The 16,765-nt window shown below is 48.6% G+C and overlaps 1 protein-coding gene across 15 annotated transcripts in view; it reads left to right on the top strand.

Annotated features, from left to right (window-relative positions):
• ST3GAL3 (ST3 beta-galactoside alpha-2,3-sialyltransferase 3) overlaps positions 1–16,765 on the top strand; it is a 180,758-nt gene that overhangs the window by 158,633 nt on the left and 5,360 nt on the right. For 13 of the 15 annotated variants that reach the window (XM_080603456.1, XM_080603466.1, XM_080603469.1 and 10 more), the window contains one exon: positions 6,226–6,372. The exons of the other annotated variants lie outside the window; for them this stretch is intronic. In XM_080603456.1, coding sequence (XP_080459582.1) covers positions 6,226–6,372 — 147 coding nt within the window. The remainder of the gene's footprint in view (positions 1–6,225; positions 6,373–16,765) is intronic. 15 annotated transcript variants of the gene reach the window in all.

Below are 16,765 nucleotides of genomic sequence, written 5' to 3'. Positions count from 1 at the left end.
TGCTGCCCAGAATTGAAAGCCTTTGGTTTGTTCCTGTCCTGGAAATGTCTGGATATACAGACCTTGTTAGGAAGGTAAAACATCCACCTCTGGACTTCACCCAGCCTCAGCGCCAACTTGCTGAAGGAGGAGCCATGTGCAGGAGTGTTATCAGGCACCCCACCATGGATTAGCACCTCTGCAGGGTGCTGACAGCCCGCATGCACTTGGGGATTAACCTCTGATGCTGGAGCGTTAGCACTTTGTGCCCCAGGGCTTCTCTTTGCTATTACATACTGTGGGCAGGCAGTCTTTCTGGAGATGCCAGTGATGACCCTGGTAAAGCACATACATGGTTACCACGGAGCAGCTGATGTAGTGAAGTCATGCCTTTGGCTGCTTTCTGTTAACTTTTTCAGTCCTTAAGAAACACTCTTTGCGTTGAACGGGAATGTGCTCTATTACAAATGGTGGATCAGAGCTTGTGCATCAGGTTAGATGCCATCAAAGGTGTTAGACTTAGGCTAGGTTGTGTAGGAGCTCAGCAGTGAGGTGGCTAAACTGAAGCTGCTGGGCACCTTGTCGTGTCTGCAGGCTCAGGTCCCTAGCCTTTCCGTTTTGCTCTGCTGCAAACTCTGCCAGTTCTGGAGGCTCCCTTGTGCTCACAGCAAGGGACAACTATGGGACAGGAAGGAAGTGTTGGAGATGTTCTGTTTTGTCTCTTGAAGCCCAATATTATAGCTGATTCTGTGCATGGATGGAGGTGGCTATGGAATCTCCTGTGACCGGGACCACTCCGCAGAATGACAGACACTTATCTGTTCACAACAAGTGATGCTAGATTCCCTTTTATGACATATTTCCAAACTTGCTAGCTAAGGGAAGCAAAAAGTATTTTTCACGTTGTTCCTGTGCAAACATAAATGAACAAAAAGAAAATGCGGTGGCTGTTCCATATAGCACATGATGGCTCTTTATAGTTTTATTTTGTATTTCATTTGTTTTTAAAGCTTTATTGCTATTAAGTGATCAGGTCTGCAACTGATAAAACTATGGTAGCAATTTTTCTCGGGTAAGTGATTTTTCAAGTTTTCTCTCAAATTAATTAATGTAATAGTCAAACCAATTTGAGTATCTAGTTGCAGTATTGTTTTGGGGGAATTATTATTTAGCAGCATTCACCCTTTTATTTAAAAAGGTAACAATTGAAATAGTCTGAACAATCCAATATGCTTTACCCTGAGCTAAGTGAAATCCCATAAATAACTGGAATTCATTTAGCATATTAAGGGAGTCAGATATTTCTAAAAACAGATTTACAGCAGTCATTTCCTTCCAGTCCAGAAGGCAGTGACACAGGAGTGACCCGGGCATGGAATGAAAAGCACTAAGAGATTTTCACATGCACCAAGCAAAAATCAGTTACAGTCCCCTGGTTGAGTTGCCAGCACTGGATCTCCGGCACAGGTCCGGAGGTGATGCTCAGCCTCCATTAAGTCCAAAGAAGGGTTGGTGTTCATCTTGTTGAATGTCTTATTTTTTTCTATGAGCAGAAGGTCTCTTCAGAGGGTCCAATGGAAGATGAAACAGCAATGTCTTGAAGACAATCCTTTCATTTTTCCTCTTGCAGCAGAGAACAACAGAGGAGGATTTAGGAGTACCTGTCGTATGTCTGTATTGCGAAAGATATTTCTGGTTCCCTGACCTGGTGTTGCAGCCTGGCTGTGTTTGCACCATATGGAGCTTGCAGTGCTCCCTGACTCTACACAAGACCTTTGTATAGATCTTTGCATCTCTTCTCTTTATGCTATTCTTACTCAGGACCCGCCATGCATGTGCTCACCTCACTTATGGAAGGCATCATGCCAGCAGCTCCTGGAAGGAGCCATGCCCTGTATGCACAGGCCACCTTTGTGCAGCTCTGCCATGGTGACATGGTGCTCACCTCTACTGTGTTTGCTGTTAGTTTGCCTTCTGCTTTCATGGAAAGCAGTATCCCAGTGTGTGACAGGGCCCGGGTGCCTCTCAGAGGCATGCCTCTGCTCAGAGCCACATCCTTCACCAGCCTCCTCTGGTGTATCGGTCCTGTCCAGGTGCCTGTCCGGCCCTGTTGTGGCCAGGGCTGAAGAAGAGAAGGATTGTGCAAGAGGCCTTATCATAGGTGTATTAACCCTTCTCTACAAAACAAGGACCTCATTGGCCTAGTTGGAATATCCACCGTCCCAGCAGAAGTGGAAGTCTAGCCTAGGCCTAGTGGATCATGGGCCACCAGGTGCTTTGGGTTGCTGACATGCAGAAGGCTGGCACAGCTCCACACACCGGGGATGTGCAGGCCAAACATTTTTAGGCATTAAGAGGTTTTCAGGTACACTTCTCGGTTACTGCCAAGCCATCTGGTTGAAAGCAGCACTGCTTGGTGGTACAGGAGTACCCAGGCACGTACAGTGCCATGAGCAGGAAGACAGGATTATGAACCCTGAGGGGAAATGTTGGGATTTTTTTTCCCCTAGTAATGGCCTAAAATAACAAGAGGCCTGCTCAGTTGTTTGAGAGAGTTTTATTTTCATAACTCAACACAAGAGGTGTGGTGGTTGCTTTGGTATGTCTTTGGGGCACGGCACAAGGGTGTGTGTGCTGAGATAGCACTGACGCACTGTGCAGGGCATAGCAAGCCAGGTTTGGCACACCATGTCCAGGATGCCTAGCTTCTTTTGGAGTGACCTGTCCCCCAGCTTGCCCTGTAGGCTGTACTGGCTCATTAGGTCCAGATTAGAGTTTAGCAGCAAACCAATTTAAATGCCACCAAACAATCAGGAGAGCTTGGAAGCTGTGTAGATGCAGCCAGAGAATAATTATAACTATTCCCTCTCTCTGATACGTGTTCCCTCTCATTTGCCAATTCTCTGCTGAGAAAAGAGGAGACCCCTTTCCTCTGGATCTGGAGAACACTGCTGGGTTGGCTTCTCTGCAGTTACAGCCCAGGATCTGTCCCTAGATCCTACAGGTCCTTCTCTTTCTTGAGCCAGGTGGACAAGAGGCAGTGCTTCATTTTCAGCAGAGATAAGGAGGAGCAGAAACTCAGCAGGCTGTCACAGGAGAAAACTGCTCAGTTTCTATGGTTTACACCAAATCAGGACCAAAGAATTCTATTGACTTAAAAATGACATGTGCTTAACCATCAGTCGTGCTGCTTTTATACTTCTGTTCATACTGGCTCCATTTTTTTGCCTCCCAGAAGTCTCTCAGATTCCCCAGTTCCTGTTTAATCTGTCTGATGGTTGATTCCTCTTCAACAGAAGCAGTCTGGGGCAAACCCCCCTGTTTTGTGCATTTGATCCGCGTGCATCTGTGGGCACGCAGAGTTCGTACTTGTGTTCTTCTTCTTCTTCGTGGTTCTGTAAACCATGCCATTACTAAGGGTGGGCTCTGCCTTGGTGCATCCACTGCACTCGGTGAGTAGCAGGGATGATAATTTCTGCAAGAATTTTCTGAGTGGTCCTTTCTATTCCTCGTGGATCTGACTGCAGCAGCAGGATGTGAAGCTTCATTTCAGCAGTAAAAGTGTAAGTGGATACAAATCTTGGTCTTCAAGGGGGACAAATGTAATAGGCTGTAGCCACCGTAGGTATGAATATAAATAAGGCATCGCTTAATTAAAAACTGTCATCAGATCATCTGTTTCTGAACATGATTTTAGGACAACACAAAATTATTTTGCTAAGGGTACAATTTGAACTTTTGATATTACTGGGTCTTAAACAGATTGTTTGCCATAAAACTGGAGGTTAGGAGATCTTTGATATTTTAATCATTTTACAGAGGAGCAGGCAGTACTGAGATACTGGGATGCCAGGAACTACTAAAGGACAGAAGTAGATTAGAAAATTATCCCCTATTTTTCCATAAAGGCTATTGCAGGATTTATACATAGAGTAAAGTGAAGCAGGTATTTGGTGACCAAAGGAAAGTTCACTTTTGATTTCTGTTATCAGTTACTCTCCAGACAGAAATAAGAATATACTTGAAAGAAAGTTATGGTGGTTTGGCAGTTCTCCCATTAAGGTTGGGTAGTATGATTAATTCTCTGTGGTTTTGCAAGACTCACATTAGAAAGTTAGCTCTTGAAAGTTAACTTAGCCAGTAAAATTCCCTCCAGGCAAAGACCCCGTGTCTCCCTCGAGCTGTACCGTGGGAATGGGCCGCGTGTAAGTGTGGGTGGTGTCAACGCCATCGTATTCTCCAACAGTGACATGTTCTCAAAAACGTAACCATTTACTCGCTGTGTTTTGGACACTGTAACTATAGCTCAGCTAAGGGAAACGGTTTTGTGGCACGTCCACGTATCTGCTGATGCAATTCGAGCGACATCTGAGTGTCATTTCCTATGTAAAACATAAAGCTGAGAATATCTGAATTTGAATTGCCACGCATGGGAAGACAGGATATTCTTGTGTACTTTGAAATTCAGTGGAATTTTCTTATCCTTGCTTAGTAAACTTTTTCTGTTTTTTCTAAACCCATCCTTGAGATTTTATGATGACTAGTGAATTAACAATTAACTAAATTAACCAGAATAAAACCAATATTGTTTGTGGCAGACGTGGTCATTATAAAATGAAGTTAAACAGCAAAACCGAAATAACTGTCTTTCTTTTCCTAACATCTAGAGCTGGCACAGGAGGATGTAGTAAGGTCTTTTCATTTCAAATGCGCACTGTTACAGTTGCGTTGCAGATGTTTGAATTTAATGATCATTTATTTAGACGTGAGCAGTTTTTGCGTTTTTGCACGTTTGTCTGCATATTAGTGTAACATCAGTGCGTTGTTATGCAGAGCGTGTTGAGTTCTCCATAGCACGTGGGTTGTGCTCCCAGCTCTGCTCATCTCAGCTAGGTATGGGTGGAGTCCTTCCCTTGGAAAACATCAGACTTGGGACATGGTCAGGCAATCAGAAGTGAGCACAGGAGTGCGTTGCCAAAAGCGGGTTCCTTTGAATGAGAGGCAGAAACTCAAAACATGTGCGTTCCCAGTCTGTTGTGAACACGGGGTGAAATGCAATAGCATTGCTCACTGGTACAGGGTAACCCCTCTTACACGCAAGATGTAAACGCACATTTGGTTTCTACATCTCAGCTGAGAGGCTGTCACCCTCAGTGACTGTCTGAGCATGCCCTCTGAATTCATGATACCTTTGATATGGCGGTGTTGGATGTCTTACAAATAATGATAAGATATGTGGGTGGATTTCTCAGCCTCTCCCTAGCCCCTGGGGTAAAGCTACGTTAGCAGATTGATCTGGTTAAAGGGGAGTTAGAAATGTCTGTGAGCTGGGTTTTTACACTGGAAACACTCATCCATCACAGCAGTCATGTTCATTTGGACGTGCAAGAGCACCGTACAGCAGCACTGTAGAAGCCAGATGAAATGGGAAGGGCTGAGGCTGGACTTTGGTGCAAATGGCAAGTCAACAGCAGGGAGAGGACAATCAGGGGTGTCCCGGCTCAGAGGACAAGTGGCAGTTTTTGAATGGCTTCCCAGTATGCTGGGCTAGGAGTGTGGCACAGGACAGTGCCCTTTGCCTGTGGGGCTGCCCCCGAGCATGGGAAGGAGTCTCAGTGCACAGTGGGTCTGCCTGGTCTCCTCTCCATCTTCTAGAGCTGTTTACGTGCCTCCTTTAACTGCTTTTGTTAAAGCACTAAAATAAAGCATTGTACCATTCCTCACTTCCGCTCCGGTGTGGTGGCTCATTTGGGACAAGTATAGCTCATTAGCCTAGCTCCTAGCTGGAGGTCAGTAATATGTGTAGACCTGGAATCCAGCCTTTATGTGTTTATTAGTTTCAGAAAACTAACGTGTCCACTGAGACTCATCTTCCAGCTCGTCTGCTGCCCTATTCTCAGGAAAGCAAAGCTGTGGGACAGGAGTCTGACTATTTGCATTAGTCCCTCTGCCCTGCAATACTCCCCTGAAGAGCTGGGTCATGGAGTCTCAAACAAGAGCCATTGCTTTTGTGCCAGGTGCTTTGCAGGAAGCAGGCTAACAGGGTTTTCTTTACAAGTTGGGAAGCTGTTGACCCTGCAAACTGGCACTGGGCATCTGATGTGCAGATGTAGCCAAATACCTTGTTCTGGATTTTGTGCTTAGTAGTAATAGTTTTTCTTTTTAGCAGAGACAATAAGAGGAAATCTTTGACAATAGAAATGGCGACTTGCTAATGACTTCCATTCCTGCTTTCTTTCCTCTCAGAACATCCCCACCTTGGGAAGCGTAGCAATAACCATGGCGCTCCACAACTGTGATGAGGTGGCGGTAGCTGGGTTTGGCTATGACATGAGTTCCCCCAATGCACCGCTGCACTACTATGAGAACATCAAGATGTCCGCCATCAAAGAGGTAGGGAGCTCCTGCTGAGCACGTCTTCTTCCCAAGCCCACCGACCACCCCGACCGCAGAGCCTGCCCGGGACGGTGATCGACTCCCAGCTTTCCTGCGTGGGTCAAACAACAGCTCCACCCAGGCATTTGCCCGTAAAACTCCAGACATTCCGCCAAGCGCAATGTGTGTTAAAAACAGTTATTTCTGCTGGGAAAAGTTCTCTGGAATGTGCATATAATGTGATTCCTTATTCTCAGAGCAGCAGAGAAAAGTTTTGCTTAAATGTTGAGCCGGGTGAAAGGGAACAAATATGCTCAGGGGCTGAAAAGATGTGGCCTGCTACAGCTTTGTGATCTGTTGTATTGCTCTCTAATCCATGTGCTTCTTCTGCTAGATGATCCCCTGCTCAGCCCCTGTGAAACATGGGGGAGGTGAGATTAGCCTGTGCAGGCTGACTGAAGCAGCAGTTAGCTAGTGTAAACGCATGGAGGCTGCTCTTCAAAGCCACATCTACCTTAGAAACATTTGCTGGTGCTATCCCAGTGAGACAAACAGCCCTTTTAGAGGAAAAAAAGCTCTCATGGTGGTATAATGCAGCAGTATTTCAGGTCTGGCCATTTCCTGTGCTGAACTAGAGTAAGCTTTGTCACTGGCCTCAGCACCTTCTGTAGTGGGAAAAGCTGCTGAATTTTTTGGTAGAGCCCAGTCTTTTCCAGCACAGATGTGGCCCAGATTTTCTAAAATTGCTCCTCTGCTTCACTGGATAGGGGAACTTTCTCTGTCCTACTCCGCATTGTGAAAACAGAGCGATGTTCAAAGGGAGAGAACACTTGTGTTGTTCATGGACGGCTGCTGTCTGCTGGCGCTTATATTTGTCACCTCAACCACTGTGCCATTGATCCAGGTCAGGAGGGAAGCCTGGAGGTGGTGTTTTTCCAAATCGTAAGATCATACATGTCTTAGGACGCAGGCTGCATAGCCTTAGGCTGACTGAGAGGAATTAGCAATCGGTACCGGTCAGCTTGAGAAATGGAAAGAGCATTTCTAATTATCGTAGCAATGAGGCTTTGGAACAACCTCTCAGTAGAGACCAAGAGAAGAAACTGAGATTGGGAAAAGACTGTGAGGAGGTCCCTAAATATGTCAAGGAAAGTACCTCACGATACATCATTGTGATCCTGAGGTACCTTCTGGGCCTGTGGAGGGAGCAGGAAAGTCTGTCTCTTCCAAGACTGTCTGCTCTTGGACATGGGGATACTCACAGCAGGTGTCCTGTGCCGAGCCTGGTTTGCAACCTAGAAGATGTCTCTGACATCAAGGACACCCACGCTGGAGCTGACAAGAATGAAGTTATCTTCCTCTTGCTCCTTGCATGGGTTGAAGGAAGGAGTTGGCAAAAGGCACTGGATGACAGGCTGTGGCCCTCTGCTGCAGGAGAGGCATTAAAATGCTCCAAGGCCTCACGTGGGAGGCCCTGATGCAAATAACGCAGCCTGCAGTACGTTAGAGGGAATGGCTGGGCCCTGGCACTCGGTGTTACTCTTGCACCCGCCCACCCCCTTGTACCAAAAGCTGCCAATCAGCAGGGAGCAAAGCTCTTACGAACAACTCTTTTTGAAAGAGGAGTTCAGAGGAAAAAGTCAGGAAGCACCACGGAGAGGGGTGTGCAGTGAAGTACGAGCTCTGCCGTGAGCTTCCCGTTCCTCCTCCATTCTTGGCCACCTTCTGCCGTGTTCTGTATTTCTGCCAGTGGGCTGCGCGTGGCACCCTGGGCCTTATCACACCTGCATGCACTTAGGCCTATTTTTCCAGGCCTGCTACCCCATCTTTTGGCTCCTGGAGCTAGCCAGCAGACACATCTGAAGCTGCCAGTGCAGATTGCTTGGATTTTTGATTCTCGAGGTCAGCACCCTGAGCGAGCTGCAGAAGCCAGCGGGAGACAGGAGGGAGTCGCTCTTGGGCACTGTTTGTATGAGGTCTGAGGGATAAAGCTGGCCAGGCACAGGGCAGTAGATGGGGATGAACATGTGAAATGCAACCAGCTGGGTCTCTGAGAGAGTCTGTGCGTGGTTTGACAGGCCTCTGTTGTCTGGGAGCTGTCAGTCGGCATGTCCAGGCTCTTCTGTACGGAGGTGAGGGCGCGTTGAAAGGTCTGGTGGAGCCTCACTAATTTAGATGTCAGTGGGTTTTTTTCCGCAGCCGGGGCTGCTGATGAGAGCTCTGCTGAGCTGGTGCTGGGAGGAAGGTTCCTGTTCCATCTGAAGGCTGGTTATATGATCGGTGTCTGCCCGTCTAATCCTCACGTGCTCACCCGCAGGCTCCTCTTACATTTCTCTGCCCTGGTACAAGAAAAGCCATCTGTTCCCGAGTATCAATAATTAATGCCCCTCCTGCCTCTGCCCCTCCCTGTATGACAAATCGTTTGTGATATTGTGGAATGTGAAGAGCAGAAAGAGGATTGCATTTCTTTCTCTCCCATTTAATATTAATGGTAGCTGGTAATTGTTAGTCACCTGAGGGCGAAGGGCATGATAGGTGGGTTCTGTCTTCTGCAGTTGTCCTCAGGTAACTCACGAACGAAGATTTGCCCCACTCCGGGCTGGAAGCACTCTGCACACTCACTCAGAGACCTGCACGTGGTTTGCAAATCTAGAGGCTGACCTTTGTTGGCACCTTGGGGCAAACCTTGCCATTGTATTGGTGAAATGAGACTGACCCAGAGCCAAGCTCAAAAAGGTTTTCATCTCTTCCATCTGCTCTGATACCTAAAGGCGCACTGGGGCATCCTCCTCGGTGTTACCTTTGGACCTCCAGGTTTGTGTCTTCATCTAATTCTTCCTGGTCCTCCAGGAAGCTGAGAGTGTTAAATAACGGTGAACTGTTGGTAGGGGTGGAAACTGAGCCCAACTGAAGCTGCACCAGCAGGCATCTGGGGGCTCTGTGGTGGTCCCAACACCTACAGCTTCATTCTTGTGGCTATAAGAAGAGAGCAAGCGGCATGCGAGGCATGGCCCTGGCTGGCTCCCTAAACACGACCCCATCCCATAATCCGACTGCCAGGGTCCTCCAGCCTGAATGACTGACAAATCTTCAGTGTTTAAGCCTCGAGAGCAGCTGCAGGGAAGCACTCCAGCTCCACCCTGAAACCATCCCTGTCTTTACAGAGGAAATGTAAACATTGACGTCCTGGGTCTGGAGGTGCCACGTGTGTGTGTGTGTGTGTGGCATATGGGATCCTCCCGGAGACATCCATCCATCCCGTTCCCTTGTCTTGTGTCTGCAGGGGGAAAGGGTCTGTGAGGAGCGTGCGCCCTCTCAGCAAGGTGTGTCACTGATTTACACTTGAGGCCTGCTTGACATCTCCCTGGACACCCTTGAAACCCTGTGACTCATCTCTGAGGAATTTGTTCTGATTACATAAAAAAAAAAAAAGCCAGCAAAATACACTTGCTTGCTCACAGCTGGGCGGAGATGCCTCTCCCATGCCAAGACTGAGGTGATAAAATCTCTGTGGAAATGCATGTGATTTTTCCTGTTGCTCTGTGGGACCGATGGCTGAATTTCCAAGAGGCGATCAGGCAGCCTGGGTGTACAGTTTTGCTTAGTCTTTGCTTTCCCCGACGGGGTAGAAGCCCTCAAGGTCCCAAACTGTGCTGTTATTGCTACCGCAGGAGGCAGCTGCCTCCACTGCTTCTTCCAGCATCTCAGACTCCCAGGGGCTGGACAGACATTTCCTGCTCCAAAGGAAAAGGCTCCACGAGGAGGCAGATGCTCTGGAGCTTTATCTGTGTTACCGTTCAGGGGAATGGATGCAGTGATTAATCCCTTAGGGCCCTAGCGTGGCTGCAAAAGGCACGTGGATTCTCCTGCTCTTGTGAGTGCCCGTGGGAATAAATTTCTCCGGTTTATACCTGGGTGGTTTCCTTACCCCCTGTCCTGGGGGCAGCACAGTGTGCTCCAGCTGGTTTCTGCCCTGGCAGGCCTTGTAGGGGAGACCCTTTTCTGCTCATCAACATGCTCTGGAGAGCTGGGAGCACACTGGCGTGATGCTTTCAGGCTGTGAGCTGGAAAATCAGCACTTGCAGTGCAAAACTGCATCACAGCTCCGCTGCCCAGCACCTCTCCCTTGGTCTGATCTTCTCCCCATTGCGGCTGGAGATGCAAAGTCCTGGCGTGCATTTCCATGAGGGTTTTCTGGGCGCTGTGACCTTGCTGCTCTCTGGTCCGTTACTGGGGAACTGCTGCTCGTTAGACCTCACGCCATCATGTGAATTCTCACAAGTCATTTTTTAGCTCTGATCCTTCTTGTTATAACTTACAAAACGCAGAAGGTCTAAGCCTGTCATCTCCCTTCAGTTTCTATTTTCCCTATTTCCAGTAACTTGTAACAGCTTTCGACCCTTGGCTGCTTCCCTGAGTGCTGTACAGAAAATGAATGAATCCTTGCCAAGGTGTATGCTCACTTGTTTCTGGTTTCGTGGTGATGAGCCATCAAGCTGATTTTTTTTTATAGTTTATTATATTTTTATTTCTTGCCTATGTCCTGTAGTGCTTCCTGCCCAAGTACTCCATAAAAGTGTATTTTTGTCACAGGTCACTGTCTCCTGTTAATGTAGGAGAAGTGTCAGATCCACTGGGAACGTAAAGAAGGAAACATGGAAATGGAGGTGAGGAAAAAAGGAATCGTTTTAAAAGGGAGCGAAAGTTTTTCAGGATTAAAAGAAAATGAATGAACCTGCCTGTGTTACAATACAACTTCACTGCTAATGGCAAAGCAGGTTAGTGTTTCAGGCAGAAATTACTGCAGGATGGGAAAGTGACAGTGTTTAGAGTTGTAAAAACATAGCCGAGAGCAGGAGGCTGTGTTAAATCATGAGAACGAAGCACAGCACCAGCTCCCAGCATCCTTCCTCTGCGTGCTCGGCCCTGCGACTGGCACCACACACCGCCTTCCCCGCACTCACGGCTGGTACAAACGGGGAACGCGTGCTTGAAAGCCACCCTTATCGGTCCGGATCCCATCTGTGGCTGTGCCGGCGGTGCTGCTGACTGCTCTCCTGTTCTCTGCAGCCGCAGATCAAGCAGCAGCGCTGCTGCTGTCGGAGGTGTCAGCTCCTTTGATACAGCTGTGCCCGGCACCTCCGGGACTCGCTGCCTGACCCCAGGGGGAGCCTGCCTTTGATGGCTTCTTTCTGATCCCTGGCTCCGCTTCCCCTGCAGGTCTTTGTGGGATGCTGGAGGACACCGGCTCCTAATGCTTCTCATTCAGGGTGTGTAAGGGCTGTCACAAGGGCCGGGGAGGTGGGCTGCAGCATGCCGTGACACACAGCTTTGTCTCTGTCTCTCCCTGCCAGCAGCCACCTCTCACAATAATCCGCAAACATCCAGTTTGGATTCTCGGCCCATAAAGGCACAAACAATAGTGCTTTATCATCATCTGGACTCTCTCTGTGAAGCCGCCCTTTGCATTTTAAATCAAGGAAAGTTGCTTGGGAGGGGGTGACGGGGCTGCTTCAGGCCTCCAAGTACCTAAAAGTTCGCGGTAGCCAGCAAGAAGAACAAAACTCCTTTGAAAGCAGGGCAGATGTCTGGCCTGGTGATTTATAGGCTGAAAACACAGCTATTCGAGCCTGGCTGATGAATTGCCATCGGAGTACAGGGAATGGTGCGGACTGAAATGGAGGTCAGCTTTGGAGGGGGAGGTTAGGGGCTGGGGCAGGGGGACCTCTGAAAGGGCAGTGCTTTTTCTTGGGGCCCGCGGTGATGACTGATGAGGTTTATACATTTTTGCCTTTGTTTAAAAGCCACCTGTTTGACAGCGTTTTGGCGGAACGAAGGCCTCACATGCTGTTCCTGTGCGTAAGGACTGTGTCTGCGTAATGCAAATCTAGGAAAGATTGATGGACTAGCAGTCACGACTGCAGCACAGGTATTGCATTGTTTGGTAGGACAGAAATACGGTAACGCTTTCGGGGTGCCACTGAGCCCTAATAGCAGCATGGATAAAAACAGAATTAAGGTTTGGTGAGGATCTCTGTACGACAAAGCGTTCAAAGATCTTCAGAGGCGTGTAGAGCCCAGCTGCTGACCCCAACGTTGTACACAGCCCTCTGTAACAGTGCTGGGTGCTGTCAGAAGTCAGCTGCAGACGTCCATCAGAAGCCAGCGTTGCTGTCGGGGGGGGGCAGGTATTGCCAGGTGTCACAGCTAGCACAGCTCTTCTCACCAACCTCCAGGGGACGAGGAGAGCTGGTGGCCTTCCAGAGCTGATCTTAGCAGGCATGAAGGCCTTGCAGAGGGCCATTAGAAATAGCCTTTGGTCAGGTGCCTTTGTTGTTAAATTAAACGGAAAGGCAACAGGAGGTGCTCTGTAACTCAGATTTTGTTTCCAAAATGGAGTTTGATAAGAGGAGAGTTTGATAAGCTGAGTGCTGGGGCAGCACTCACGGGGGGTGCTCGGTGGAGCTGGGACACGTGTGCACATGCAAGTCTATTTAGGTTTAGCCTAGGAGAAGTGGCTACCAAAAACAGATGCACAGAATTGCTCATGGACTCATTATAGAGGGGAACTTTTTTTTTTTCCTCAAAAATGCAAAAATTGTCTGCGATTCATGTTTGTAATAAGGGGAGAACAGACGGGAAGAGGTTTGAGATGAAGCTTTGTAAATAACTTCTTCAGAGTGATGCTGGAGGAGCAGGAGAAAGCATCAGGCAGAGGAGACTTCAGCCTGTTGGTCGGAAAGGACAGAGATAAAGCAAAAACCAGCAAAAGTCAGGCTGAATTAGATCTCGCAAGGGAAAATAAAACAAATACTACACGGTCCCGCTGCAAGCAAATAACATCGAAATGAGGAAAGACTTACGAGGGCTGTGGCATCCAAGAAGGTGAAGGATGTGGAAGGCATAGGGATTAAAGAGTCCAAGTGGGAATTGTGTGAGTGAACACGTTACCTCTACAGGGGAGATGGGGTGAACATGAGGGAAAGGGCGACTTACGGTGGTAAGTTCATAGAAACAGAAAATGACTGGGTCAGTAGTGAAAGGCAGGAACTGTTTGAGTTAATGCACTAGGTATGAACGCCTGAAAGATCCCTGTCCCTAACGCCGCGGTGTTGAGCCAGCTAAGCTGCAAGTCCAGAGGAAAAGGTCTTCAATAAATCTGTCAGGTTACATGTGGTTCCGTGGGATTAAATTATAGTGGGTATAATACCTTTATTTCCTTTCTTCTTCTTCCCCAATATGGGGGGATGGGATCGAGGCAAGGAAAATAATCCTGTCAAATTCAGAGCTCCTAATCTGACCTCAGAGGTACTATTCAAGGACTATTCAGAACTTCAGAGCAAAGTTTAAATGAAAGAATAATTCAATCCTGAAAGCAAACACAACATGGATTTACCAAAGGCAGGTTACAAAAACTAATTTAATATCTTTATTTGATTTTTTTTTTAAATCGTTCCAGGGACAGAGGAAGTGTAGTAGATCAGTCGTCTGAAGTTCAGTTAGGCGTGTGAAACTGTGCCATGCAAGGTATTATTAGTTAAGCTTCAGAAGCTACGGTTTGGTGCAACACCTGTATGTGAACAGGCTCTGAAGAGGAAAACAAAGAGCAGCACTGAATGGAGGGCTGGGAGTTCCCCCAGAGGAGGTCATGTTCAGTATTTGCATTAATGATTTTTGGCACAGGAGGCGGTGGTGTGCAAGTTGAATTTGTGATGATATAAAGCCAGGTGTGGTCAATACAAAGGAAGATCAAAAGACCATCCAGGAAGAGCACGATCACCCTCAGAACAGGAGTGAACTGGATGGGATGGAACCTAATGGATGAATGGAAAGTCATTCAGTTGGGACAATAACAGAAATTTTTATTATAAGCTGGGAAAGCATTATTTGACAATGACAGAGGAGGGAAGTGCTTCGATGTGTACTAATAAATTAGGGGATAATTCAGGACGCAAGGCTGTTACGGTGGGGAAAAAAAGGCAAATGTAACTCTGGGAAGACTCAAGGAAAGGACTCCTGGTAGAAAGAGAACTGCACAAGGCAATGGTGAGCCCTTTTCCTGCTTCACCACAAGTGAACTCAGAGTAAATAAGGACAGAGGGAGCAACTGCACTTCTGAGAAATCTCCCAGTTTTCCTAGGGGAGATGGAGAGCCTGTTTTGGTAGGAGAAGAAGAAAGCATGGCTTCTTAGCTTGGTAGCGTGAAGGTTGAGAACAGATACAACAGTTCCCTGTATATGTATTAAGAACAAGCAAGAGCTAAAAGAGCTGTTTAAAATGTCAAGTTGCTGTAAGAATGACTGGGCATAGAGGAACGGGGAGCGATTCTTTCTTAACCATGAAACAAGAGAATTAAGAGAATTAGCAGCAGTGGAGGCTGGAAAAGGAGCTCTGGGCAAGGGATGTTGCCAGTGAAGCACCGCTTCTTGCTGCTGCTGTGGTTTCTGGGCGGGTTTTCGGGGAGAAATGCTGCTGACTTGCAGAAATGTGGAGGATGTAACAGAACTGAGAAACCTCTGGCTTTGCAACCTGCTCTTTTCCTTGAATGCATTCTTTGTTGACTTCACTCTCATTTAATTTCCCTGTATTTTATGGCATTGCAACAGACTTGATAAGACTAGCATGCTCTGAAGCTGAGCCATTGCCCCACTTGTAATTGACTGCAGATGGTGAGCTTACCTTCCTTGTGGGTTGGCCTCTGAAACATTTTCTCAGTCTTAAAACACTCCACTTGGCTTCTCGTGAAGGGACAGAGGATGTTTTGTGCTTCCTTGTGGAATCAAGAAGAAAGGAGAGGTGGTTCTGGGGCTGCTGCATTTGCATAGTCCTGAAAGGTAGCTTTAACCGATGATAAATTTTGGTCTAATAACTGTGACCAAACGCTCATACATCAGGCCCACTGCCACCCCCTGCGATGGACAGCTCTAACAGTGTGTGTGCTGGCAGAGCGGCTCTGCTGCTGCCGCCACTGAAAAGAGCAAGCAGGGAAAGACCCGAAGCAAAGGAAATCCCAGCCGCACCCCAAACAACAAGAGGGGCTCTGGAGCTTCCTGGGACATTCATTAATCCGGCCACGGCTCAGACGAGCTGCCCGTTTGTTCGCACAAGCAGGAGCTGGACCGAGCGCCTGCTCGATGCCAGCAGCAGAGCAGCGAGGGCAGAGCCCCTCTGCCAGGTCGCAGGAGCAGCAGTGGTGTGACGCGTGGTGACACAAAGCTGGAGGTGGCAGCGCGTGATCCAGGCTGCTCTGCCCCTGGCTGGAGCTGCAGCTTCACACGGAAATAGCTGGACTCTGCTGCTTGTGATGCTGAGGTGTAGCTTCAGGGCTTAGGGCAGGAGCTTTGTGAACGTAAGCAATCCTCCGTGGAGGATTAGGAAATGAGGCAGTAACGGCTCGGTGTGCATGGGAAGAGAGTCAAAGCAGTCAGAAGGGACAGAGAGCATCTTGCCAGGGCAGCTAAAGCACATCCAGTATCCAAGGGCAGAAAAAAGGCTTCTTTGCTACCGTACTATCAGGAGTAAATCACTGGTATTGTGGCTGCTTCATGTAAACCTCCTCCAGGTGTGGGTTTTGCTCACGACACTGCATAAAATGTCAGAATTAGCACTCTGCCAGCACAGCCCTGTCCGTGGGGTTGTGGGTGCCAAAGCATCGCCTGTCCCTTACCACTTGTTGCAGCTCGGGACACCGCACCAGCTGAAAGAGATGGCCGGGACACCTCGCCCAGGAGCACGGTGACACAGAGCTCCTCGGCTTACCCAACAAGCGGTGACAAATGCTTGGTGTGATGCAGAGAGCTTCCCTTACAGCAGGTACAGTGGGCTCCTGGCCCCAAAGTCAGGGGCCTGCTAAAGGCTGGCTTTTTATGAGACCCCCCCAAACCCTGTGCCCGCAGCCGGCAGCACCATGCACCGGGTTCTTCGCAGCGAGCAGTGCGGAGCCTGCAAGGCTCAGGATCCCAGGCAGGTTTTGCGGTGTGTTCTGGTGCCTTTCCCCTGTCGGCGGCGATGGGAGCAAGGTGCCTGCCTCTCCTTGGCAGTTTTGAAAAATTTGCTCCGGATCTTCTCCCCCCTGCGGCCGCCGGCGCAGGAATGCAGTCTCCTTCGCCTGATTAGCTCTGTCTGTCAGTGGGGCGAGTCCCTCTCCTGCAATCAGTAACCCGAGCTAGTGTTGAAGACATGCCTCATGCCTCCTGTCGGGTGGAGCAGCACCGCACCGAGCGCCCTGCTGGTGCTCCTTGCGGGGGGACGAAAGCCTGTTCCCCTCCCTCTGCGGTCTCACGCCCGACCGCAAAGCCTTTGAGGGTACAGCCACAGCCAGCAGCAAGATACAGGGATCGAGTGGGAGGCTCAGTTTCCCTTACATGTGGCTTTCTGCTTGGAAAGAGGAATTTGTGGCAGTGACCAGAGC

The sequence above is a fragment of the Anser brachyrhynchus genome (assembly GCF_964034855.1).
Source record: "Anser brachyrhynchus genome assembly, chromosome: 8".
In the NCBI taxonomy this organism is placed as follows: domain Eukaryota; kingdom Metazoa; phylum Chordata; class Aves; order Anseriformes; family Anatidae; genus Anser; species Anser brachyrhynchus.
Note: the sequence above shows the minus strand (reverse complement) of the source record. Positions and strands in the feature narration are given on the sequence as shown.